Source organism: Esox lucius, chromosome 18 (assembly GCF_011004845.1).
Source record: "Esox lucius isolate fEsoLuc1 chromosome 18, fEsoLuc1.pri, whole genome shotgun sequence".
NCBI classification, from domain to species: Eukaryota; Metazoa; Chordata; class Actinopteri; order Esociformes; family Esocidae; genus Esox; species Esox lucius.
In genome coordinates, this window is record NC_047586.1 from 4,311,772 (window position 1) to 4,339,176 (window position 27,405).

Below are 27,405 nucleotides of genomic sequence, written 5' to 3' on the forward strand. Positions count from 1 at the left end.
TGTCCCCATGAGTACAGTAGTCCCCATGAGGCAAAAGTTAATTTCCAGCTCAGGGTTTAGGGTCAAACTTACAATTCATTTTAGAGTTTAGAATTGAGGTTTCTTTAAGGTCCAGGCGTTGTTGATTAAGTTTAGGGTTAACGTTAGACATTACATCTAGGTAAAGTTTAGCCATAAATGTTACTTTATTGAGGTTAATGTTAGGGTTAGATTAGGGTTAGGTTAAGGTTAGGGTTATGGTTAGGTTTAGGGTTAAGATTAGGGCAAGGGAGCATGCAATTTCTATTTTCTGGTCCCCATGATGATTGCCATAAAAACGTGTGTGTGTGTGTGTGTGTGCACGGGTGTGTGATTTTGTTGAGAGTATGTGTGTGTGTGTTCTTACTTCTGACAGCGTCCACACTTGATGAGGCTGTTGGTCTCCTTGATGGAGGGCTCGTAGACAAAGCTAGGATACTCTGTGTCACAAGGCTGCAAGATGTCTGCCTTCTTCCTCTGGGCTGACGCTGAAGAGGAGCACAGACCATAATTCAGCCATCATCAAAGACCCTCAAAAATGATCACCTCCTTCACTCCTCACACCAAAAATAAAATGTCTCTGCTGCTTTTCGATCAGTGCACCTGCTAAGCACCTTCTGCATCTACCCATACAAGATGTGCCCCTTCACCTGGTGTAATTTGTTGATCTTTCAATTATTACCTTGTGTTTATACATCTACATTTTAAATAGATTATCCAGAGTATAATACTGTATATTGTTTCCCTTACTGGCCCCCAGTGGGAAGAAAGTCCATAACCCAGGCTTTGGAAATTGTCAGGTTGAGGACTTTGCACATGTGTTCACTAGAAACATCCCAGAGAGCCCAGAGATCCCAGGCTGAAAGCAGCGTTTACAGTGGAGAACATTGTTTCATTAGTTATGATCAAACCTGCCTGTCTTACAGCGATCATCCCAAACGGCCACGCGGTGGAACTGACATCTTAATGACCAAGACAAGCATAGACCCTCAACCACGTCAGCCAGTTTAATTATTCACCAGCTGTCATTACTGTGGACATCCGTGAGCCCTGATCAACTTAAATACGCCAGGAATCTGCATCTACATTCTCTGAAGACATAAAACACACAAACACACACACACACACACACGCAATGCTTGATCTATACCTTTGAAGCCTGGCTTGGCTGAGTGCCGATGTGGTGACAATGATTGACAAAGGATGTGATGATGTGATGATGAAGGTGACGATGATGAGGTTAGGAGAGAACATTAAGAGACGTTGTGAAAGGGCACCCCCAAAAAATGGCAAAACAACAATGGAATTCCAGCAAAATTAATGGGGGGTTAGGGGTTAGGGGTTAGGGGTTAGGGGTTAGGATTAGCTTGTGCGGTGTGCTCACCTTCAGCCAAGTGGTCTGAGTGCCAGAAACCACAGATGTTAAACTCCAGTAAAAATCTACTGAGATAGAAAGAGAAACATTATCAAAATGAACATTTAGCAAAGAGAACAGTTACAAAAAAATGGCACAATATGCAATTATCACAGCTCTGGTGTTATTATTAGTCAACATAATCTACATTGTAAAAATCTTGAACATAAGAAATTATTAAAGGGTTTAAAATCATATTTGAAGAGGATACATTGTATAGATAGTAATAAAATATCTTTGGCCTCTCTGACACTTACAGCAAGAAGTTGGTGAGGAACCATTTCAGAGCAGCCACCATGCCATAAAAGGGCTGCAGAAAGCAGAGAGAAACAGGGAGAGAGGTAGAATCGATCAATCAATTTAATTCAAATCCTTTAATTAGCACTTTTGACAGAAACATTTGTCTCAAAGTGCCTTTGACTTTCTCTCACACATGCCCACAAAAAAAAAAAAAACACTCCCAGAAAGAGGAAGAGTGAGAATTGAGTTTCCACTCAAAGTGTTAAATCCGTCTGCCTTTGGCAGTAACAGCTCTGGGAAGTCTGTCAGAGCTGAGGGATGAAATGTCTGCTGTGAAGTAAGTCTGTGCTGTAATCCCTGCCAGTATGCCTCCATTTACAGCCATATCATACAGCAAAGCAGGCTTCAGCTTCCTGCACTGAAACTACGGTTACCTTGCAAAATTCCAATGGAAATTATTCTGGTTCCCGGAAATTACGGATGGAACATTTTCCCGGAGAGAATTACCTGGAATTTACTCGATCCTCAAAGCAGGATTTCTGAATTATCAGTGGCTTTATTGAAATGTCACACAATTTTGCAACCCTAATTGGCATGAAGGCAATGGCCCACAAATACTCTCAAATGCCCCAAGTGGTCCACTGATCCCCGAGCCCTGCCTCCAGCCCACTATCCTGGCCAGTCCAACCCAGCCACGGTGTCATAAGCGTGGGATCGCTTATGACACGTAACGTGGTCTTCTCCTGACCTTGGGACGCATACCGATAATGAACACCAAGATTACATGATGAAGCAAAGCTGTGAGTGTGTTTGTGTGCTGGTGTATGCAGAAAGAAGGAGACACACACACACAGTTGAAACATTTCTACTCACACTAAGAAGTGGTCGAGCGCTACTGGTGGAATGTCCTCCCATTTTACACATAGCCTGGTAGTCATACAAAGATACCCTGCGGAGACACACACACACACACACAAACAGCTTATGTAATATCCTCTGTTAAATGAAGCTCTTACATTTCTTCCAGGTGTTATAAATAGCATGACATCACTCAGCAGGGATTTCCGCATAAAAGACGCTACTGAAGGATTTTATTGTCAGTGATGTGGCCCACTCCGCTAAATGCACCCAAAGGGCCCTGGTCAGAAGGACACAGAGAAAGGCCGTCATGTAGGACACATTTACAGTAGATGGAAGACCAAAGGGCCCTGGTCAGAAGGACACAGAGAAAGGCCGTCATGTAGGACACATTTACAGTAGATGGAAGACAAAAGGGCTGAGCTAAACAAACTAACAGCCTTACTAGGATGACAGCTTGGTATGGTTGTATACAGGAACAACTAAACAGCCTCAAATGAACACCCGGCTCTAGAGCAAAGAATTGTAAAAACCAACAGAGAATTTTTTTTTGGACAACGATAAGAACAGTGCAGAAAATATGTTTTCACGTAAGCGTTGTCAGTTTCCTGTTGGGAAGGACGCAACTTTACCCTTTACCTAAACACAGCAACAGCATTCACCATCGTTAACAGACCCTTCCAAAATTAAGAGGACATCACCCACAAAATGTCTCTAGATCATTTTAATTCTGGATAGCCAAGATTATGCACACAATCGTACACTTACAACTTGTGCTTAGTGTTTATGTCATTGTTAAAAACTTTTAGGATACAGTTTTCAAAAAAAATATTGATGCAATATACAATCTACAATCAAAACTTAAATTTGAATGATTCATATGTCCTAGTCTTGTGTTACCTTTTGAACATACCCATTCTGATGAGCTGAGCCATCACAGACCCATCAACCTCTCCAAAGAACCTCCCCACCTATGCACACAGACAGGCAGACATAAAGACAGACATACAGACAGTTAGACAGACAGGAATATCCACATAACATACATATACTTAATACTTGTAAATATTTTCTGCTCTCCTCTATTAGCACTTCTGGTTAGATGCCAATTGCATTTCGTTGTACTGTACTTGTACTGTTCACCGACAGTTAAGTTGAATCTAATCTAATACAGGCAGACAGACATACAGGCAGTCAGACAGACAGTCACAGTACCTCACATTTAAATATTCACAGGGTTTACTGTTTTACAGTAAATGTAGTCCTGAGAGGCATTCCTATCCAACCATCATCCTATCCAACCATCATCCTATCCAACCATCATCCCATCCATCCATCCAGTTTTGCTTTCACCTCATTTGGCAAAGTAGAAAACTCTAAATATTTATTTTCCATCTCTCTCCAAATGTACCTCTCTCTCCAGTCCTTTCCCCCCTATAACTCTCACTCCACCTCTTACTCTTTCTCTACCTATCACTGTACACACTGAATTATTCATTTCAACCTCCCTGGCTTGGCCCAGGCAAGCTCGGCTGTGTGCTGCTGTTTTTTGTGCCCCCCCCCACACACACAGTCTTGTAGTGACGCAAGAAAGAGACACATTGATCTCATTCATTCAAAAACACTTGGTTTTCAGAGTGTTTCTGCAGATGCTGGTAACAGCGCCATTTCAGCTGGTTTGGACTGGTCAGCTGTAACACCATCAACTGCTGTTCCTATGGAGGCCGTAGCCATCTCTCCACTGTATTACATTTGACTATTACATATTACATGTTTTAATATTCTACTACCTCTAAGGGTTTGGTCGACTCCTAGGGCTTTTAGTTCAGTTCGAAACATTTCTTTTAACACGCAAAGTCTTAGAGGACACATTTCTCCTCAGAACACAGCTCTTTGCTAAGTTGGCCAACCTTTCGCTAAGTTGCAAGTTCACATTCAGGGTTACCAACTGCCTTTGGACCTGGATGGGGTTGACTTTTTGTAGCGGTTTACATGGTTGTAGCGGAAATGAAGTCAGAAGTGGAACCCACTGGACGAGGAAAGTGTGATGTCCTTCCCTTATGACCTCCTCCAATGGGTTTTGAGGAGGAAGGGAAAACCTGACCACCTACAACATTTAGAAAAAGGTCAGTTGTGTCTACGACAAAGTTTATATATCGTGGCTAGTTATTTAGCCATGCTAGTCAGGGTAACTGGCATATTAGACAGTAAACAGACAAACTTTAGCTAGACCTATGATGACACGTTGATATTGTAGCTGGTTCCACTATTAGTATATTTGGTGGAGAGTGAAATGTCATGTTCATGTCTCTTCTTTCTCAGAATCTGCTGCTTGTTTCACCAGTACTTGCTGACGTAATTTACACAATATTTATTTTAGGATCGATGATCTAGAGTTTGTTAGGCATGGGCATGTCTGTAGGGAAACATTGTATGCATTAACCTTTAGTTTAATAGAATTGAATTGATCAGTAGATAGATATTATTTTGGTCTGCTTTGCCCAAATTCTCCCTTTAAAGAGGCGCTATGTAAAGACTGACAAAAATCTGTTATTCTGCTCACGATCCAGGACAGTTAGAATTTTAAAGAAGAATTTCACAACTTGAGAATTTTAAACTTCATTTTAGACGGCTCAATTCACAATGAATGTAATCTATTGGCCAAGATAATCTGAACTCCACTAATTATTTTAAACCGCTGTTGTCCTGGCTCTAAAACTTCAACCGATTTTAGATACTGCTAGCTAAAACAAATCTATGGAAGCAATCAGGGCATGTCAGGCTGTTTATTTATTAATGGCCAAATGACCTTCAACATTTAGCCCTGTATTGAATTGATTTAATGTTTAAGAGATTTTAAGCACGCCCAAATGCCCTGTTTACTTCCACAGATGTTAAGTTAGGCATGGCTGAGTTTATCGGTAGATTGCAATGGCTGAATAAAGAAAACTGGACCGTGGAAAACAGTTTATCTTTCCATCCATGTACCACTTCAGTCTGAGGACTCACGCTGAAATTAATAATGAAAACAAAATGTAATTTAAGGCAGCGCGATTTCAACACAAAAGCAAACCATTATCCAAGGATGACGTATTTAATAATATTGTGAATCTGTTTCCACATCCCTCCTCCAGAGAGAGACAGGGACGTAAACATTCACCAGGACACCGAGGAGTTAAAACGTCTGACACAGCCAGGAATAATGTGACAGTACAAATTCTAGTTGCTGGTCCCACTTCCTTTCAGAGGCCAATGATGTTTGTTTGGACCAAACGGTGCTTCACAGTTTTTGTTCTGGTAGCTAAAAATGTAACTCCTCACAGTCACGGATAATGACTGGTTACTCATGTCATTTCACAACGTCTCGCCACCCTTGATCGGCGGACATTTCAGGACCCCGTGGAGATGACCTCGCGGAGATGACCTCGAGGAGATGAACTCCGGGGTTGTGGGATTTTAGTCAACACGTGCGTCACTAGTGAACTTGAATTGCCATGACCTCCCTCTAGTGGCCAAGTAGGTAAACAACTCAAACGGATGTCACTCGCCTAACATCAAGGAAGTTCTGCCACCGCTAATGGAGCCTGTCAACGTGAAACAGAAGTGAGGACACCTTAGACACTCTGTCCTCAACCCTATGTGGAGGCACAACACTGCAACACACACACGCACGCACACCCAAACGCACGCACGCAAACACACACATACACACAAGCACTCACACACACACATTCACACACACACACATGCGCTCACACACCAAGGGATTACAGTAAGGTATGTGGCTGCGTTGGGATCAGAGCTGGGGTTACTATAAGGGTGTGTGTGTGTGTGTGCGTGCGTGCATGCGTGCGTGTTGAATCAATGTGTTCATGTTTTTTCTCTCCTCAGCTATAAGACACACAAATGGATTGCGGAGATGTGGCCTGTCCTGCTGGTCTAACGAAACACAGGGGCTCGCTTCCTCAATGACCCCCTTAACCCTACTCTTTCCTTTACTTTTAACAAGGGCCCTCAGGGGCAACATATGCACTGCACACAACCTAGGGAGGAAGGATGCACTTTGGTCTGTGGACACGCACCTTCAGTGCTCCTTAAACAGACACGTTTATGTTCCACAGGGGTGCTGTTCTCTGCCTCAATTGTGCTGACAAACACCAAAAACAGTGGTCAGAAGCCGGCACGATGACACTCTGGTCCGTGGGTTTGTGAGGGTGAGAGAAAATGTGTGTGTGTATTTTTGTGTATGTGTGTGTGTTAGACAGAGAGGGAAAGAGAGATAATGTGTGTGTGTGTGTGTGTGTCCGCTCTCTGTCCCAGAGGAAAGATTAGTAAGGTTGTTGTAAATCTCTTGGTACAGCTGTTGTTTGTGGTATTACAGTCTCCCACTGTGTCCTGCTCGTTGACCGTACATGTCCAGCTGGATGGCGACACATCCTCGTTTGCTTTGTCTTCACGTGTCTTGTCGTTGTTTTTCAATAATGTACTGGAAGGCCCCTACAGGTGACTAGAATCAGTGAACCGGGCAGCCGAAACCAACACACATCTGCAGTCACTAGACAGCTTCACAGAGAACAAGGCAGTGCAGAATCATTGTGAATTATCACTTAGCAACAGCTATAGAGCAGTAAGTGGAGTTCTCAGAATGTTCACACTGAGACCTCATTGGCCGATCTCTCCACACATGACTCTACTGTTAGACCAATCCCTCTACATGTGACTCTACTGTTAGACCAGTCAACACACATGACTCTACTATTTGACCTATCCCTCCACACGTGACTCTACTGTTAGATCAATCCCTCAAACAGGACAGACAAACACAGACAGACAGACACACAAACAGGACAGACAAACACAGACAGACAGACACACAAACAGGACAGACAAACACAGACAGACACACAAACAGGAAAAGACAGACAGACGGACACAGAAATGGGACTGACAAACACAGACAGACAAACACAGACAGTGCATCGATCTCTGAGTGCTGCCAGAGTTACTCACATCGTTTCTTTCTTTGGAGATGATGATGAAAGCATTGTTGTCAATGATGTAGCAGGCCAGGTCCTGTGAGTGGGAGGGGTGAGAGAGACAGGGGGGAGAGAGGGAGAGAGGGAGGGAGGGAGGGATAAAGCGAAGGCGAGACGAAGAGAGAAGGAGGAAGGACGGAGGTGAAACAGGTAGATAGAAATGTGTAAATAAAAATAATAACAGTGGGAAGATTAGACAGAGAGAGAAGAGTGATGAATATTACTGCTTGACTCTCTGTTTGTCACAAGTCCTTCAAACTCTGTCAGGGACTAGAACTTTAACTAGAACCGTTTGGCTACAGCAAGAAATCAGTCCTGCAGCAGCAGCAAGTGTGGATTATTAAATGTTATTATCGCTGCTGGTGAGGAAAAATCAAGTCCAAAAATGTCAACGTGGAAATGCACTCACTCCAGAAGCCAACGATCGCCGTCTCCCATCGGGGGTCTTATATGAGCGACTTTGCAAGGACAGTTCTGACATGTTTACATTCCACATTACACTGAAACTGGGCAGCGGAGTGAATGTGCATGTCGGCTGGAGCCTGGAACTATACCGTCAGACACTGGCCAAACCAAGGCTCCCATTCAACGTTAATCAAAGAGAAATTACAGATAAGTTAAAGGGGAAAATCCAGAGTGTTTAACCATTTAGGAGGCTATTACCTAAAGCACTTTCCCAGCCTGTTAATGGCCCAGTATGACCATACAGTTTAACTTTCAAGGTCTGGGAATAAATGAATAAATGACTTCTATATTTCACCGGCTAAACGAGGCAGCTGGAAAGCTGTAAAATGTCTCAGTGTAAAATGGACCAATATGTTACAGTAGTGAAAAAAGCAGGATCTCAGCATTGGTTTTCTAGCCATTAAAATCCAATTAACTATTCCTTTTTAGCTTGACAACTCAAATGCATTTGAGATATTATTTTATAATTGTGGAGCATTTATCAAATTCCTGCATTAGTGATTCAAATGTGTCTAGAAAGCAAAAACGAATAGAATCTGCAGCCGGACGAGGCTTCTCACCCGGGACGGTTCAACAACCGACCACCGTCTCCAACCTTCAACATGACGACCGTGTCTTTACAACACAACGACTGGGTCCGAGGACACCGTCAGTCATGTGACTCGGGTCACTGAGGTGACGGCCGTGCTCACGGCTGACAGTCACATTCGGGGAAAGCAGACCTCATCCCAAACAACACCCTATTCGATTTCAGTGTACTATGGGCCTCGGTCAGAAGTAGTTTACTATAAAGTAGTGTACTAAAAAGTATTTTACTATAAAGCAGTGTACTAAAAAGTAGTGTACTAAAAAGTAGTTTACTATAAAGTAGTGTACTAAAAAGTAGTGAACTAAAAAGTTGTTTATTATAAAGTAGTGTACTAAAAAGTAGTGTACTACAAAGGGCTGCATTTAAAGCCCATGAAAGACTCACCATGGCTTCACAGGTCAATGGACAGATCCCCTCGGTATTAGAGCACTGAAGAGAGAGGGAGACAGCTGCAAACATCCATTCATGCCCAAAAATGCATCTATTGAACTGAACTGACAGAAGGAAGGGATGACAAGTGTGAAAGAGGGGGGTATAGAAATAGGGATGGATGGAAGGAAGAGAGGGATAGAGGGAGAAGGACGAAAGAGAGAGATGGAGAAATGAGGCAAAGGGATAAGGGGATGGAGAGAGAGATGAGGAAAGGATGGATGAGGGAGGGAGATGGATGAAGGTACCAACAGAGAGGAACAGTGGATATGAGGTAATAATTCTGAATGCTCTTGAACCGCACTTAGCTACGGAGACGGTACCATGGTAACAAGCGCGCATGAACACGTGTGCGCACGCACGCACACACACACACACACACACACACACACACACACACACACACCATCCGTGAATAATCTCTCTTGTCTGTTATTGGAAACAGGATAGGGAGGCCGACACAGACATACGAAGACTATTGACTCCCCTGTCTCTATGATTAGGCCCGCGTCACAACTGGTACCCTACTGCCTTCACCGAACACTTCACTAGACTAAGGCCTATTGGGCTAGTGTGGTACAGAGGGAACAACAATAACATTTGGAACACATCCTGATGTAGCCTCCCTGCTTATCACAGCCTTATGTAACCCTAACAGTCCTTCAAATCAGCTGCACACACACACTCACACTCACACGCACACACACACTCACACTCACACACGCACACACAAACACACTCACACATACACACACACTCACTCACTCACACACACACACTTGAACACTCACATGTACACGCACAAACACACACACACTTACACACACCTACCTATCTTCTAGAGTATCTGTCTGCCTGCCTGTCTGCCTGTCTGCCTGTGGGTCTGTCTGTCTGCCTGTCTGCCTGTCTGTGGGCGGTCTCACTTCCACGCACTCTCGTTATTCCCTCTCTCTCTTTCTCTCTGTTCTTTCTGTCTTGCTGTCTCTCTCTCGTTGCCCGTCTCTCTGCTCTCTCTCGTTTTGTTCAGTCAAAGGGTGTGAGAAATGTTTGTTCGCGTTTCAAATAGTTTACGTTATATTGAATTATTGTAAACATTTACAGATGGCTAAAGTATGATTGAGAAGGTCAAATAAATACATACATTTTAGTTGATTCTTTTTTGTGCCCTTTTTTCATGGTAACTGGTCACAAATCAAACAGTTAAAGGAGTTTATTAACTTTCGATTCAAGTCATGAATGTTGATGTAGACAGTGATTAGATTGTCAAAACCAACAAAATGAGATGTCAGTGAATGGATGATGTCTGTGTGTGTGTGTGCGTGCGTGCGTGCATGCACAACGCATAAACCCTGCATACTGATTTTCAGTTAAGCCAAAAGAGGCAGAGGGGCGTGTTAAACTGGGTCTGGTGAAGGAAAAGAAGGGAAGAGTAGAAGAATGAAATAGTGAAAATGATGCTGTCAACTTACGTCTGTGTCATTGGGCTGAGAGGTACATAATCCACAGGAGAGAGGGGAGAGGGGGGAGAGGGAGAGAGGGAGAGAGGGAGAGAGGGGAGAGAATAAAAGAGGGGTTATTAATAGAGGCCATGACCTTTGACACCATTAAAGCAGGTAAACTGGGTTTCTTAAATATAAGACTGTTTCTGTTATCCCGTTGAGAAAGGGTTAATCTGAATAGTTTATGTATTAATAATCTTTGAACCGATGCTCCGTGTCCATTCCAGAAGGCTCCCACACGGAACATCGACATTCCACTTGAGAACTTTGAGGGGATTTGAAAAAGCTGTTCATTTGACTCTACTTAGCAGCCTCTGAAATAAAGATGGAAGCAGTCAACGTTGACATGAGTCAGTGAGGTACTTACATAATCTGAACGAGACGAGGAGCAAAGAGAGGAGAGATGAAGGATAGAGAGGAAAGGGAGAAGACCAGGAGGAGGAATCGGGGGAAAGATGAAATGAGAGAAAGGGATGGAAGTAAGAGCGGAGAAGTGAGAAAAGAAAAGTGGAGGGTTTTACCATTCTCTCTCCCTCTTTTTCTCCCTCTGTCTATCTCAGTCTCTCATCTGTGGACTTTCACACATGATTTGTTAACGGAGCGGAAGGATTGACTCTATGTAGGTTGTTCAGTCCAATCCTACTAGACAATGTCACTGTAGTTAGCTTGTGTAAAGGCAAGTTGAAAGACAGTACGACCACCAATGGCCTTCAGGCTAGTTCAGAAATAGACATCTCCCTTCATGGCCTTCCTTTATCCAACGTTCCAGGGTCAGGAATCTCGTACCAAAAGAAACCCGCAGAGAAGCCCTAACGTTGGGAACAAACATTGTCGCATTGTCATCAAAAGTCACGTCTATTTACGTTCCGAGGAACAGAACGTCAAAAGGCTCGTATTCAAGGGACCAAAACAATAGGGCCTGCTTCAGGTTTTCATTGCTGCCAGGGGAAATATATTGCTCTAATGTTATTGTCACAACTGTAATTCTACACAGTAAGTAAGCCATACTTCACCCAGGAAACGGCTGTAGTCTGTATATACCGTGTTCCGATCCCATCAGAGGCTATAATGTGGTAATGAATCATGTGATTTCCGTCCCAGTACTGTATGCGAATATCCCCTACCACGACGGCGGTGAGAAGCTCCCAATGCAGATGGCTCTACATACGCTACGTGGTAACGCTATGACTCACAGATAATTGATTTTCTTTACACACAGGGGTAAACACACACACACACTAACACACTACACCCACTAAACACAGAATACAGCTTATGTGTCAGGACTGCTAACTGTAAGTTACTCTGAAAAAGAGCCACGGCTAAACATTTAAAAAGAAAAATGTCAGACTCAGTGCTGCTGATTGAACCTACAGGGATCAGGAACATGAATTGTCTCTTTAACCGGAGACAATCAGATTTCTGCTTCCACAGCTTGGCACTCGTGACATTGCCAGTACAGATGCAATTTTTTAATTGGAGCCAGTTTACTTCAGAAACGGAAATGTATTATAATTGATTAACTGTTTTTATTAGGGGAAATTAATTCTAGACATTTTCAAGATTTTTCAAGTTCAGGTGGCTTTTATTAAATCTGCAGTTCCACAAAATTCCTGCATCAACAGGCAATCCTATTGAGGTCTCGCAACTGTAGATTTTTTACGGAACTGCTGATTCTATATCCACTCCCTATGATGTAAGGTTAGAAAATATAGTGACCATACGCTCTGTTCTTGTTATCAGCTCAGTGACTCAAAGCTTTAATGACTGATTTGCTGAAAGCCATGGTATAAGTATGCAATAAAGCATGAGGAGATGCAGTGGCCATGGCCAATACATCACGGCTAAGAGCTTTCATTAGGCACAACAAAATATTGCTCACCTGCTCAGCTGTAACTCACCTGCTTAGCCGTAGCCCAGAACCTCGTCTCTAACAGGTCCAAGGTCATCTGAATGCCAATGGCTGGAAGACACAAAGAGATGAGGTCCATCATTTTCCTGGTCCTTCTTTCTAATCCTAATTACTTTTGCACAGTTTCTGTAGCGTCAAAATATTTCTTCGGCTGTCATCATAGGAGAACAATCCCTGGTGGAAAGCAGGAAAGACCCTCCCTGTATTTGGTTATTAACTGGAACAAAAAAATATTCTTCAAAGGGTTCTCCTATTGGTACAACTGAAGAACCTATTTGGGTTTTAGATACCACATATTTTTCTGAGAGTCGTCGGTTAAATCAAAAGTGGTTTCAATGATCTTCAATGTCAAGGGGAAAAGTATCTGGAAGAGAAAAGGTTGTTTTGAAGGTGTGAGATCAGATGAGCATGCTAAGCTAAAGGTAGATTTTGCAATTAATTCCAATAATTAATCCAATAAGAACTTAAGGGCCTCCAGGCGCTGACAGCATTATCACTACAGGAAAGGAGAGCATCCAGTAACTAGCTCTGATTACATTATCACTACAGGAGATGAGAGCATGCAGTAACTAGGTCTGACCGCATTATCACTACAGGAGATGAGAGCATGCAATAACTAGCTCTGACTACATTATCACTACAGAAAATCAGGGCTGTATAGTTCCCAATAATCTTCAAAAAATTTGCAAATACGTACACGCACACAGACACACACAAACAAACAAACACACCCACAAAAAAGTTACTGAGTGATGGTTGTGTGTGATGAGCTTTGCCTTGTCAACTGCACTGGGTGCCTGGACAATAAGAGACAGGGATATGATTGCATAAGATACACCATGTGGCCTGCACAAAAACACACACACACACAGGCTTCCCTGCCGTGGGGCTGAGGAAACATTTCGAATCAGCATCAAAGCTGCAACCTCCCAGCATGCTTTGTAGCCACTCAGGGAAGCCTACGCTTCACACTGCCGAGCCAAGCGCCTACTATTCCCGTCTCCCCGCTCACCCGCCCCCGCACGCCTCCTCTCCACACACACATCTTTCTCTCTCTCTCCAAAACACTCTAGGAGACCACTCTTTGCTCAGCAGGATATGAACAACTAGTCATTCTTAGACTGTCACTGAATGACAGGTTGTATGTTGTGGGAAGACTCTCTGACAGAACAGCACTTCAAATGTTGTGCTAATGTTATGGGATGTCTCTGACAGAACGGCAGGTCTAATGTTGTGCTAATGTTATGGGTTGTCTCTGACAGAACGGCAGGTCTAATGTTGTGCTAATGTTATGGGTTGTCTCTGACAGAACGACAGGTCGAATGTTATGGGATGTCTCTCAGACAGAACTGCAGGTTAATGTTATGCTAATGTTATGGGTTGTCTCTCTGACAGAACGTTAGGTCTAATGTTATGGGATGTCTTTCTGACACAACGGCAGGTTTAACGTTATGGGATGTCCTTCTGATAGAACAGCAGGTCAAATGTTATGGGATGTCTTTCTGACAGAACGGCAGGTTTAATGTTATGGGATGTCTTTCTGACAGAACGGCAGGTTTAATGTTATGGGATGTCTTTCTGACAGAATGGCAGGTTTAATGTTATGGGATGTATTTCTGGTAGAACGGCAGGTTTAATGTTATGGGATGTCTCTCTGACAGAACGGCAGGTTTAACGTTTTGGGATGTCTTTCTGACAGAACGGCAGGTTTAACGTTTTGGGATGTCTTTCTGACAGAACGGCAGGTTTAACGTTTTGGGATGTCTTTCTGATAGAACAGCAGGTCAACTGTTATGGGATGTCTCTCTGACAGAACGGCAGGTTTAACGTTTTGGGTGTCTCTCTGACAGGAAACAGACGTAGAGATGAGGAAGTTTGTCTGTGTTGAGTGGAACAAAGTTCCAAATGTCACCCTATTCTTCACTAAGTGCACTAAAACAATATGTCCACCATCCCTCTCTGGTTAAAGGGAGGGCACTACGTAAGGAATGGTGTGTTTTGGGACAGGAAGCCAGGCTCTAATTGTTCAGGGACTTTGAGACAGACGGTGTGTGTTTTTGTGTGTGCGTGAGCGCACACATTTCTAATTAATTTAAAAGTCTGATTGGGCGGCAAATGCAGAGACACAGGACTCAGAACTGGAACACAAGCCTGAGTTCTAATTACTGTGAGCTGTCAATCTTTCTCGCTCACACACACACACACACACATATTCACTCAAACAGACACACACATATTCTATATAAATAATACATAAATAAGTGAATATGATAATTGAATTGATTGCCTCAAAGACAGAGAGAAAGTGTTTGGTTAATTTGTTCTTTTAATTCTCCATTTGCTTTGGCAATGTAAACAAATGTTATCCATGAACAAGTGACTGTAAATTATTATCATTATTACAAATGAACTGTTCATGTTGATAAATCCCACAGTTTTGCGCAGAAATGATCTCAAGCATAGTTTACTCACGGATTTGCACACACACACGCTTGATGAATGAGGCACCAGGCACTCTACACCAGGGGTTTTCAAATCTGACCCTATGAGGTCCGGAGGTTCTGGTTTTCTGTCCCACCTCATCATAATTGCACCCACCTGGTGTCCAATGTCTAAATAAGTTCCTAATCAGAGGGCTAAAATGAAAAAACGGAGTGGATCTGGCTTGGAGGTCCGGAGTGGAGTTTGAGGGCTTAAGACCGTGCCAAATGTATGAACACCTATTAGTGTTCAACCCTCTCCTCAGGGACCCCAAGCCGTTCCATGTATTTGATAGATTCCAGAGCTAGCATACCTGATTAGACTTGTTGTTGGGGTTATGTTGAGGTTAAAGTTTAGATTTAGGGTATTGGAAAATAGGACTGAATGGGAATAATGTTTGGGTTGCCTGGTAGGGAGGGAAATATAGATGTAAGCCTGCATCTACTGGAGAGTTAAGGTAGACAGATAAAAGAGACTGAAAGAGAGAGGAAAACACAAAACAAACTCTCTCTTCTTCTGTAGTCATGTTCAAAGTCGCACACAGGAAGAAGAGCATCATGGGAAGCCCCTTGAGGACGGTTGGGAAAGAGAGGAGGAGAGGAGGAGGTGGAGAGACCCTCCCTGCGGTCCCAGACTGTCACACTGAGGAACTGACTGTTACTTTAACACCCTTCGTTAGGAATCCAAAACACACATCTCGCCCCTCTGAGACTAACAGAGAAATAAATAGGTTGGGTCTCAAATGACACCGTAGCCAATCCGGTCCACAGCTATCTACTTCAGCACAGTCTCACCTCAATGCCATAAATCATAAAATGGCAAAAATATACCCTTGTAAAAAGCAATTAAAACATTTTTAGGTATTCATTCCAGGTTTGGAAGAATTTGAAGGACTCCACTATCAAGTAGACCTGTGGTTTAATCTAGAAAATTCTCTGACCCTCGCTCTTGGTGGCCAGTATTCAAGTGACATATTTGGTAGCCCACAGCCAGCCCACGAGTAGCCCAATGGATCCTATTCTCTGTCAAAGACAGTTGACCATTGCAGGGAAGGAGTTTGACCTCAAGCTTATTGGCTGACCACTCTGTTCCTCTTTCCATCTCTTCCTCTGTTCCTCCTTCCATCCCTCTCTCTGTTCCTCTCTCTGTTCCTCCTTCCATCCCTCCCTCCCTCTGGTCCTCCTTCCATTCCTCCCTCTGTTCCTCCTTCCATCCCTCCCTCTGTTCCTCCTTCCATCCCTCCCTCTGTCCCTCTCTCTGTTCCTCCTTCCATCCCTCCCCCTGTTCCTCCTTCCATCCCTCCCTCTGTTCCTCCTTCCATTTCTCCCTCTGTTCCTCCTTCCATTTCTCCCTCTGTTCCTCCTTCCATTCCTCCATCTGTCCCTCCTTTCATCCCTCCCTCTGTTCCTCCTTCCATTCCTCCCTCTGTTCCTCCTTCCATCCCTCCCTCTGTTCCTCCTTCCATCCCTCCCTCTGTTCCTCTCTCTGTTTCTCCTTCCATCCCTCTCTCTGTTCCTTTCTCTGTTCCTCCTTCCATCCCTCCCTCCCTCTGTTCCTCCTTCCATTCCTCCCTCTGTTCCTCCTTCCATCCCTCCCTCTGTTCCTCCTTCCATCCCTCTCTCTGTTCCTCCTTCCATCCCTCCCTCTGTTCCTCCTTCCATTCCTCCCTCTGTACCTCCTTCCATTCCTCCATCTGTTCCTCCTTCCATTCCTCCCTCTGTTCCTCCTTCCATCCCTCCCTCTGTTCCTCTCTCTGTTCCTCCTTCCATCCCTCCATCTGTTCCTCCCTCTGTTCCTCCTTCCATCCCTCTCTCTGTTCCTCCTTCCATCCCTCCCTCTGTTCCTCTCTCTGTTCCTCCTTCCATCCCTCCCTCTGTTCCTCCTTCCATTCCTCCCTCTGTTCCTCCTTCCAATCCTCCATCTGTCCCTCCTTTCATTCCTCCCTCTGTTCCTCCTTCCATCCCTCCCTCTGTCCCTCCCTCTGTTCCTCCTTCCATCCCTCCCTCTGTTCCTCCTTCCATCCCTCCCTCCCTCTGTTCCTCCTTCCATCCCTCCCTCTGTTCCTCCTTCCATCCCTCCCTCTGTCTCTCCTTTCATCCCTCCCTCTGTTCCTCCTTCCATTCCTCCCTCTGTTCCTCCTTCCATCTCTCCCTCTGTTCCTCTCTCTGTTCCTCCCACCTCATCCTTCCCATACAAAACACCGGGGCATTTCTGCCCCACATTCTGTGACAAGGGGATTACAGCGTGAAGATGAACGATGAGGGGGGGACATTTCATTTTCCACCAATGACCTCGCTTTCCCACTGAGTCACATACCACTTTTGTTTCAATGTCACAAAAGCACATATAGATATAACTTAATAACGGTATGAAGGAGAAAAGGGAGAGGAGAGGGGAGGACAGCGGATTTCATCACTGATGGCTACAGTAGGTGTGTAGTATCTGTTGATTGTGTGGGTGTGTGTGGGTGTGTGTGGGTGTGTGTGTCGTCTTGTTTTCATCACTTGTGGGGACATTGTTCTGGTCCCCATGAATCAAAAGTAAATTTCCGACTCAGGGTTTAGGTTTAGGGTCAAACTTACAATTAACTTTAGAGTTAGAATTGGGGTATCTTTAAGGTCCAGGCGTTGTTGGTTAAGTTTAGGGTTAAAGTTAGGCATTACATCTAGGTAAAGTTTAGGCATAAATGTTACTTTATTGAGGTTAAGGTTAGGCTTAGATTAGGGTTAGGTTATGGTTAGGGTTAGGTTTAGGGTTAGGTTTAGGGTTAAGATTAGGGCAAGGGTCCCCACAAGTTACAAAAACGAGGATGTGTGTGTGTGTGTGTGTGTGTGTGTGTGTGTGCGTGTGTGTGTGTGTGTGTGTGTGTGTGGAGCCCTTCTGGCTGATCATGAAAAGCCATCCTCACATAGTCTTGGCACTCAGTTGCGTTTTAGTTCCTTGCAAAAGGAGGGCCGTAGCCACTCCTTAGAGAGCGTGTATGCAGACAAGTCCTGTTAATCCCACACTGGTTCCCATGTTTTAAAGGTACAGCAACATCTAAGCTGTGTTGCTCAATTTCAAATGGCCATAATAAACGCCCAAGAATCGCAGAATAACGCACTTTGGGGATTACATGAGGCGGCCATGTTGGGCTATTAACTAGTCCGCTTCCTCGGGAAACACACAAGTGTGCGGTGTAGGTTTGAGTCCGGCCCACTGCTCTTTCAGGGTTGCCCTCTCTGACACTCTCACGTAAGGGGCGTGGCCATGCGTCTTGTTCCCACGGCCACAACCGTGACGGACCACGTTATGACGCAGACATAACAAAAACGCTACGTCAACCGCCGTCGTAACAAGCGTTTCGTCAGCGAACGGAATTCGTCCAAAATTCATAGGCACTATTACACTTATATTGATAATATTTATTGTATTTCATATTGGCAATATACCCCTTTTCTACACACTTTGGATTTGCTGCTAGTTTACAAGTGTTAATTTAGTGCTAGTTAACATTTATGTAAATTATTTTCTATTTTCTGCTTTCTATTTTACTTAATGCTACTGTGTAGATGTCACGTGCCTTGTCATAAGAATTTCATTGCTCAGAATGACGCTGTGTTAATTTGTGCATTTGTAAGAAACACATTGTCCCTTCAGTTACGACAGAGTATGATGAAGCGTGGTATAGGGGAACCTGCTGAGTTACAGGACCACTGCTCGTTAAACATGAAATATTCAAGCCATGCAGGATGTGTAGAAAGCAGCTGCCTTGCAGTCGCTAACGTACACGCACCTGCGGTAAGCACCTGACAGCCACTGAACTGTGTGTGTTTGTTTGGGTGTGTGTGTGTGTGTTTGTGATAGCTGGGTATGCGGTAGAAGGACAACCTGAAGTCCCTCAATGTAGCTATAAGCGGAGGGCTTAGCGTCTAGTGTTTCTCACACATCATGGGTGTGTGTGCTTGCGTGGGTGTGTGTTTGTTTGTGACAACAGCCGTGAACGCATACACAGACACACACACAGAGTCGACGAGAACGTGTGAGCAAAATAGCTTTATAAATAGAAAAGTGTGTGTTTGCATTTGTGTGTGTGTTTGAATCTGGTGGCCTTTTCAGAGTAGAGTGGGTATAGTGTTTCTCTTAATGTAGGGAATGGGGAGTGACTGCATTGTGTAAACAGGAAGGACCAGTTATAAACACCATGCCTCTTTCCTGTTTAATGTCCACTCACCATGCCTCCTTCCTGTTTAATGACAATAAGCATGCCTATATCCTGTTTGTGTTCTTTTTAATGACCAATCACCATGCTCTTTTCTGTTTACGTTCTGTTTAATGACCAATCACAATGCCTCTTTTCTGTATTCAACCACTTAGTTCTCCACAACAAGACCATTTATGGACATTCAAAAGGAAGACATAGTGTTGGGTATTTACTCTCTGTTTCTCTCTCTCTCACACACACACACACACACACACACACAAGTAGAACATAAGCAGTTGACGTGCACGCGATTGGCTGCACTTGAAAATTGGTTCATTCAGACTCCTTTCTCTTCACATTCACTCTGACTAGGCATCAGTGGTGCTTTCAGTACACCACCACTGAGCTGTGTCAGTTCACACTGCCGTGTCCCAGGGTGCATCAGACAAACACACACAGCATCTTTAATGGCCGTTTTCTGGCCAACAACCAATGGCCTGCAGCCAGAAGGATTTCACACCTCACAAACAAAAGGCTTGTCTTCCCCTGTATCGCTTGGCTCCAAGAACCTGGAATATTGTTATTTAAACTGTATTTAAAATAACACTAATGAAGGAGTAAACATCCCTTTTCCAACGGAGATCAGGCCACATTTTCAGCAAGCACAGTTTTAAACCCCACTAAAAACACTAAGGAATCCTGAAGGATTGTACCCAGAACCAAAAAAGATTTCTCACTCAAGGAGAGAAGAATAACCATTGGCTCTGAAATTGCAGAGTGGCCAGACGTCAGATGTGATTGGTAGGATGTGAGCAGTGGGGCGGGACAGGTGGACAGATGTTCAATTAGCTGCAGTGTGGCTCAATGTCTAAAGCTCATTACAGTATGTCATTGGTTGTTGTAGAGAAAGAAGAACATTTCCTTTTAATCTTCATTCTACAAAAAATACATCCCATGTCCCAGATTTTCAAAAGCATTTTGGTTAGCAGATGAATGAACGGGAGGGACTGGGCCCCATCCAAGTCAGTGATTTGTCAGTTCCATATCTTGTATTTGTATGGGTAATCCCATCTGACGGTAGATGTTTTGAAAAACCTGGCCCTGAAGTCTCGTGTCTGTCTGTCTGGAATGACCAGATGTTCTATGAAACATGGATCCTGGAATGAAGTGTTCACAGTTAAAAGGTGAAACACAGTGTTCGGCAAAATTGTACTTCTGAACATTCACTTGAACACTCCAGAGCATGTAAAATCTGACATACAGTCCATTAAACATTCTGAAAATGGGGGCAAAGGAAGAGAATGGGGGGTAACATCCCACCCCACCACCCCAACAACAAAACCAGTCAGAAACTGCTACTGTGGCCTGACCAGTGTTACACCCTGCGTAGCCAAAGTCCAGAAGAGTCGCTTTCTAAGAAGCCACGGTCACCGTCGCAAGCTTAACAAACGATATACAGAAAGACGGATGGACAGACAAGCTCTTTGGTAGATTTCGACCTCCTCTGGAACAGCAGTGTCCCCCACCTAGCATTTCATTGTACTGTAGTTGTACTGTTCAATGACAATAAAGCTGAATCTAATCTAATTAATCTTTGTCTGTGAATCTGGCCCCTAGTAGTTGGGTTTAGTGTTAGCGTTATGGTTTAGGTTACGTTCAGGCAAAAATATTAGGTTACTCGGGTTAAACCTCTGCTAAAATATGAAGGGGTGGCTAGCTACAGTACTGTATTTCAGCTAGCATAGCGACAGCTGTGGCTAATTCTCCCAGGCTTTCTCTGAATATGTCATGGCTGATTAAGCAGTAATAAATGGGGCTTTTGAGCAGAAAGACCTTCCTGAATTATATAGCAGAAAGGCTTTTACTCTCTGCCACAGAAAAATATAAAGAGAGAAGACAGAAAGAGGAAGAGAGAAATGGAGAGAAATAAAGAAAAGGGGGAGACCAAAGGCACTTAACTAACCTCTGTGCTAGAACGCTAATTCATAGAATTAATCATGTCAGATTATTATTTGAAAATGTCATCATCAGTGAAAGATTAAATAATGAGGAAGAAGCGATTTTGTTAAGAAAAAGACGGGAATGAAATACCCCCCCCCCCTCAATGTTTTTCCACGGACAGCGATGCAAACGTCAGGTTGTGTGATGAAGAGAAGGAAAGGTGGACAGAGAAAGGGAAGTGGGGGGGGGGGGGATTCAAGATGACAGGCTGAGAAATAACCTGAGATAAAATCTTGCATACTTCGGCCATCCACTGGTGACTGTTTTTAATGAATCAATTGTGAAATCAAAAGAAAGAAATTCACATGTCCTCTATGTAGTCGATGTCATGCCAGCACAATGTCAGCAGGCAGCACTATTTCTTACACACACACACACACACATACACAAAAACACAAACACACACACACACACACAAAACACGGACACACATTACTGCATTTACGGTCTGTCAAATATGCACGCAGGTTTGAAAGCCTGTTCGTTGGTGTGAAATCGTTTCCCAAAATACGACTATTCTGGCAGTATGTTCCCCTACTGAGGGAAGAAGATGACCAGCGGTCATGACCTCTGACCCGGCGTTACATTCTCGCAGCTCCTCCCATTACGCCGCCAACTGGCCCGCCGAAGTAACATCGTACCAGACGCATGGTATGACGTCTAAAAGGGAATGGTGAAACAATTACTATTTGGGCGTGACCGAGGCTTTGCGTCACGTGGCACAAGCTGATTTTGCTAATGTTGACCTTGCGTAAAAAGGCCTCAACACCTTTGGCAGGCTTTACCAGCCGAGCAGCGTTCAGGAGCTTAATAAATACAGGAAGAGGTGGAGCAGCCAGTGCGGACCAAACGCACAGCAAGAGTCGACAGAGACAGAATATAAAGTAAAACACAATCGACTGCTTTTAACAATTTCATTCATAGTTGGTCTCAATCAAAAATGCATAGACGCACAGACACACAGACACGCTCCTTTAGAAAAACAGGTTCAAATGAAGATAGTGTGTGGCCCATGAATCCCTTTTTATGGATTTTCTGAGAATATGGAAATGACTGCAAAGGCAATTAACAATCCTGGGATACATCCCAAATGACAAACTTTTTACAGTTTAGTGCAATTTTTTGTCCAGGTGAACATCCAAAAGTAGGGCACTGTGTATGAGAAAAGTATGCCATTTAGGACACTATCCTGGAGAATGTTACAAAAATATAACAAGAGAGTTCCCATATTCAATTACATGAGTCATAGGGAATTTATCGGGTACCAGAGCTGTAGAACTTGACTATATTTCTTCCCCTTAAATTGGCTCATAGCTGTTCTGCTTGGTAGTCAGACCCCATGTGTCCCACCGAGTAGCTGTGGACTAGGCAGGTGAAAGTGCCTTTGTTGAGTTAGTAATGTCATGAAGTCGTCAGAATTTAACGCGAACGCTTTAGGATCTCAGTCCATGTGGGGACATTATTATTATTTTTCTGAATGCTCCTTGTTTTAAAGTCATTTTAATGGGTTTGGTAAAGAATAAAAATGTGTTAAAGGTTCACATGGTAACTGAATGTAACTAGGCAGTCAGATCAAGTTGGAACAACTAATGGCCAACCTTACCTAAGATGTTTCTGACAAACAATCACTGGCTGTCCTTCCCTGAGATCTAATTGACAAACAACCAATTGCTGTCTTTCCCTGAGATGTCACTGACAAACAACCAATGGCTGTCCTTCCCTGGGATGTTGCTGACAAACAACCAATGGCTGTGTCTTTTTTTGGCTATGTTTCTGATAGTGTTCTGATTTTCAACCTTATGTTGTCTTGGTCCTCATGTTGACAGACACCAATACCAGAGTCCAAAGGCAAACGCAAAACCCCGGTTCCAGACAAGACATTGACAGCTGTCTCATGTCTGTGCAAATGATGTGACGGAACACACCTGCTTAAAAGAAGACAAACCAATTGCACTAATACCTTGATGCTCTGAGATACACGGACAGATGTTCAAAAAGTGTTTCTGAATGGTCAAACCAACATGTAAACGTGTACCCTGAAATAAAAGCTTGGAATGTCAACCGCAAAGTAACCGTTTCAAAGTCAAAATGAGTCAAAATGAGTCAAAATAAGACAAATATCTCCACTGTCTTTCAGATCACATATCATAGTGGTATTCTTTGTATGATAGATCAGTTCCAGAACTTTGGAATTTCATAAAGAATTGCTGTCCAACCTTTTGGCATTTAAACAAAACGTCTGGCTTTTAAACCAACGTTTATATTAGTTCTGTGCCGTGTCTGTTTTTGATTATAGTAAGATGGACGAAGAACATTATGATTAACCTTCTCTTCCAGCCCCCCGATAGGGCAACAATAGGTTTTTCATGTATTTGTAGAGCCTATACATTTCCATACACACCATTTAATTCCATGTGAGGCATAATGTTCCAATCCCAATTTACAATGATATTCAGAAACACAATGCCTGCGTCACCTCATTCATCCGAGAAGATCTGTCTTTGATCAATACATTGAAGTATTTTCCATGACATATGTTGAAGTACCTGTTCAGCCCCTTCTGGGGGATAATATTTTAATTCTAACCTACTCGGCACTGTGTAATTTTGGTAGGAAGATACTTCCAACTTGAGATCCATTTCCATCCAATGAAAATGCTAGTTTTCAATCTGCAATCATATTTCATCTCTTAGTTGCTTGCTGGAAAACCAGTTTAGATTGAAAAAGCATTTCGGTATTAGTGAGGCTTTCAGTGATAGGGTCAAAGCTTTCATATTTCAGTGTTTTAATCTTCCAGATTCATGCTTTTTTTTATTAAAAAGCATTCTCCATTCCAGATGATTTGACTTTATTTTATCAGATGACTTGGAAAAAAAGATTTTTTAGTCCCCTTGACTAAATTATCCAAATTACAATACGACAGACAGGTATTTCCCTTCTTTTTATAATTTCAAAATCCTGTGTATGTTGCTAGGCTGTGAGGTGGTTTGATCTACCTGGGATTGGGGGCGAGGGGGGGGGGGCTTTGTAATGATGGAGATCTAACGAGGTCAGATAGGAAGTGACACACACCTTTATCACAGCCAACCAAATTACAGGCGAGGCAGCAGCTGGTGTGTGTTGAGCAGGACCCAACCCAACTGACCAACACGATCATGCGTCCACAAAGACGAACAGAGAAACGCGGTACGAGACAGAGGGAGACTGGGAGAGAAAAGGGAGGGAACAAAAGGGAGGGAGGGAGAGAGAGACATGGGGAGACAGGGAGGGGAAAAATAAAGATGAAGAGCTGAATACGGACAGAAATAAAGAGGTAGAGATGAAGAGAAAGGTAGACAGAGAGAGATGGAGAGATGGAGGGAGAGAGAGAGAGAGAGAGAGAGACTAACAGCTCTGTCTGATCACAGCTAAATTACCTTTTCCCTAAGAAGACAGAGGTAGAAAAATATTCTTCACAGCCCACTGAACTGTACAACATCAACAGTTCATACTGATGGGGCCCAAAACAACACAGAAGAATACGAGAACGCAATCAGTGACCAAATAAACCAATTACTGCTAGATAACACTCTGGATAACGGGTGATGTCACAGTGGAGAAGGCCTTCATCAAATAACATTAACAACATTTCAGTCAAACAGCGAAAACATTGCTGAAACTGACAAAGCATGCAAGGCGAAATTAGGCTAATATACACTAATAAACAATGTTAAGCAAAGCAACAAAGAGCAACATAGATTCGGAGACGTCTAAAATACCGTGATGCTTTCTAATAGCATTAGCAAGCCCTGTAAAACCACGAGGTCGACAAAGATAAAAGACCCTTTATCCTACTTGGGCTCAGAAACTTGGGCTCAGAAACTTGGGCTCAGAAACTTGGGCTCAGAAACTTTGTATGTGTCCCAAATGACACGCTAGTCCCTATGTAGGGCACCAAGTCAGCCCATGATAGACCCCCGACACCCCCACGACAGCCCATGATAGACCCACGACAGCCCATGATAGACCCACGACACGCACACACACATGCACGCACACACACACCCACTACAAATGCAGCTTCTGTGTGATGCCCAAAGGCTAAACAACCCAAGGCCTAAACATACCTGTTCAAAACATACCATTCAAAACATACCATTCAAAACATACCATTCAAAATTTGCTATTGAATCATCACCATCCAACCAGCACCATTCGATAATTTACTATCCAACCATGTCAATCTAAGCATCGCACGACTCTCATCATCACAATCCAATCACTACTATCAAACTATCACAAGCAAGTCAAATAACCACTATATGACCATCACCATCAAATAATCACAAATAAAACATCACTATTCAAGCATCACTATCGAATCGCCATCACACAGTGATCACTACTCAATCCTCCTGAATATTAACTGACAGGCTTTGTCTGTTGGTTTGGTGACATGCCAAAACACTGACACAAGCACTGACAAATGTGCCTTTGGCTATTTGTTCAGGTAGTAATGATTTAGTGAGGGGATGGGGAGAAGGGTGAGACACAGGGAGGGACAGCAATGGAGACAAATCTCCACATTAAAGCCTGCCTAATAATAGTGAATATGGAGGCAGCCGGGTGAGCTGGTTTAGAGATAAAGAGAGATGAAGAGTGAGAGAGAAGGGAGGGTGTGAGAGAGACAGAGAGGGAAAGAGAAGACAGAGAAAACAGAGGAAGAGAGAAAAGAAGAGAGACAGTTTACAGGGCAGAGTGAGTCACTCTCCACAGCCAATCGCAGCCCTCCCCTCTCCCTGCCTGTTGCTTAGGTAACGTGATGTCAGACAGCCCCTGGTGACACCTCTGAGGAGTGTCGAAGGAGAGTGCCTTATTCTCCCTGTCCAGTGTGTGAGTGTGTGTGAGTGTGTGAGGAAATGGAACTGGAGTAATCCTGTCACGTATTCTTTAAATGATAGCAGTATAATGTCTGTGTTTCTGTGTTTATTCTAAAATGTGTTGTTTCTGTAATCTGATCATGTTCTGTCAATGTCCTGTATATAACCCGTAAATGTTCTAGATATAACCCGTAATTGTCCTGTGTTCTAGATATAACCCGTAAATGTCCTGTATATAACCCGTAAATGTTCTAGATATAAACCATACATGTCCTGTATATAACCCGTAAATGTCCTGTATATAACCCATAATTGTCCTGTATATAACCCATAATTGTCCTGTACATAACCCGTAAATGTTCTAGATATAACCCATAAATGTTCTAGATATAACCCGTAAATGTCCTGTATATAACCCATAATTGTCCTGTATATAACCCGTAAATGTTCTAGATATAACCCGTAAATGTTCTAGATATAACCTGTAAATGTCCTGTATATAACCTGTAAATGTTCTAGATATAACCCGTAAATGTCCTGTATATAACCCGTAAATGTCCTGTATATAACCCATAATTGTCCTGTATATAACCTGTAAATGTTCAAGATATAACCTGTAAATGTCCTGTATATAACCCGTAAATGTTCTAGATATAACCCGTAATTGTCCTGTATATAACCCGTAAATGTCCTGTATAGAATCCATAATTGTCCTGTACATAACCCGTCAATGCTCTAGATATAAACCATACATGTCCTGTATATAACTTGTAAATGTCCTGTATATAACCCATAATTGTCCTGTATATAACCCGTAAATGTTCTAGATATAACCCGTAATTGTCCTGTATATAACCCGTAAATGTCCTGTATAGAATCCATAATTGTCCTGTACATAACCCGTCAATGCTCTAGATATAAACCATACATGTCCTGTATATAACTCGTAAATGTCCTGTATATAACCCATAATTGTCCTGTATATAACCCGTAAATGTTCTAGATACATCCCGTGTATGTTCTAGATATATCCTGAATTTGTTCTAGATATATCCTGTATGTGTTCTAGATATAACCCATGTATGTTCTAGATATATCCCGTATATGTTCTAGATATATCCTGTATGTTTTCTAGATATATTCTACATATGTTCTAGATATATCCTGTATATTTTCTAGATATATTCTTTATATATTCTAGATATATTCTTCATATGTTCCAGATATATACCTTGTATGTTCTCAATATATCCTGTATATGGCTTTTGGCGGCAAGTTACTGAAGGTTCATTTAAGGCTGAAGGAAAGTAGGATATTCTCTCATCCCATCCCTCAACTTGCTCCTTTTCTATTTTATTCTCCCTCTCTCTCTCCCTCCATCGCTGTTTCTCACTCTCTCCTCCATCTCTCTCTCCCTCCAT

The 27,405-nt window shown here is 43.1% G+C and overlaps 1 protein-coding gene across 12 annotated transcripts in view; it reads right to left on the reverse strand.

Annotated features, from left to right (window-relative positions):
• Positions 1 to 27,405, reverse strand: part of cacna2d4a (calcium channel, voltage-dependent, alpha 2/delta subunit 4a) — a 109,700-nt gene that overhangs the window by 4,050 nt on the left and 78,245 nt on the right. For 6 of the 12 annotated variants that reach the window (XM_034287674.1, XM_013138664.4, XM_034287677.1 and 3 more), the window contains 10 exons: positions 12,450 to 12,511; positions 10,519 to 10,533; positions 9,005 to 9,049; positions 7,541 to 7,603; positions 3,431 to 3,501; positions 2,546 to 2,621; positions 1,690 to 1,742; positions 1,403 to 1,461; positions 1,169 to 1,186; positions 386 to 506 (listed from right to left, as the gene is read on the reverse strand). In XM_034287674.1, the coding sequence (XP_034143565.1) occupies positions 386 to 506; positions 1,169 to 1,186; positions 1,403 to 1,461; positions 1,690 to 1,742; positions 2,546 to 2,621; positions 3,431 to 3,501; positions 7,541 to 7,603; positions 9,005 to 9,049; positions 10,519 to 10,533; positions 12,450 to 12,511 (583 nt within the window). Of the gene's footprint in view, positions 1 to 385; positions 507 to 1,168; positions 1,187 to 1,402; positions 1,462 to 1,689; positions 1,743 to 2,545; positions 2,622 to 3,430; positions 3,502 to 7,540; positions 7,604 to 9,004; positions 9,050 to 10,518; positions 10,534 to 12,449; positions 12,512 to 27,405 lie in introns of those variants that run through there. The other 6 variants (XM_034287675.1, XR_004574722.1, XR_004574721.1 and 3 more) reach the window with 6 other exon arrangements.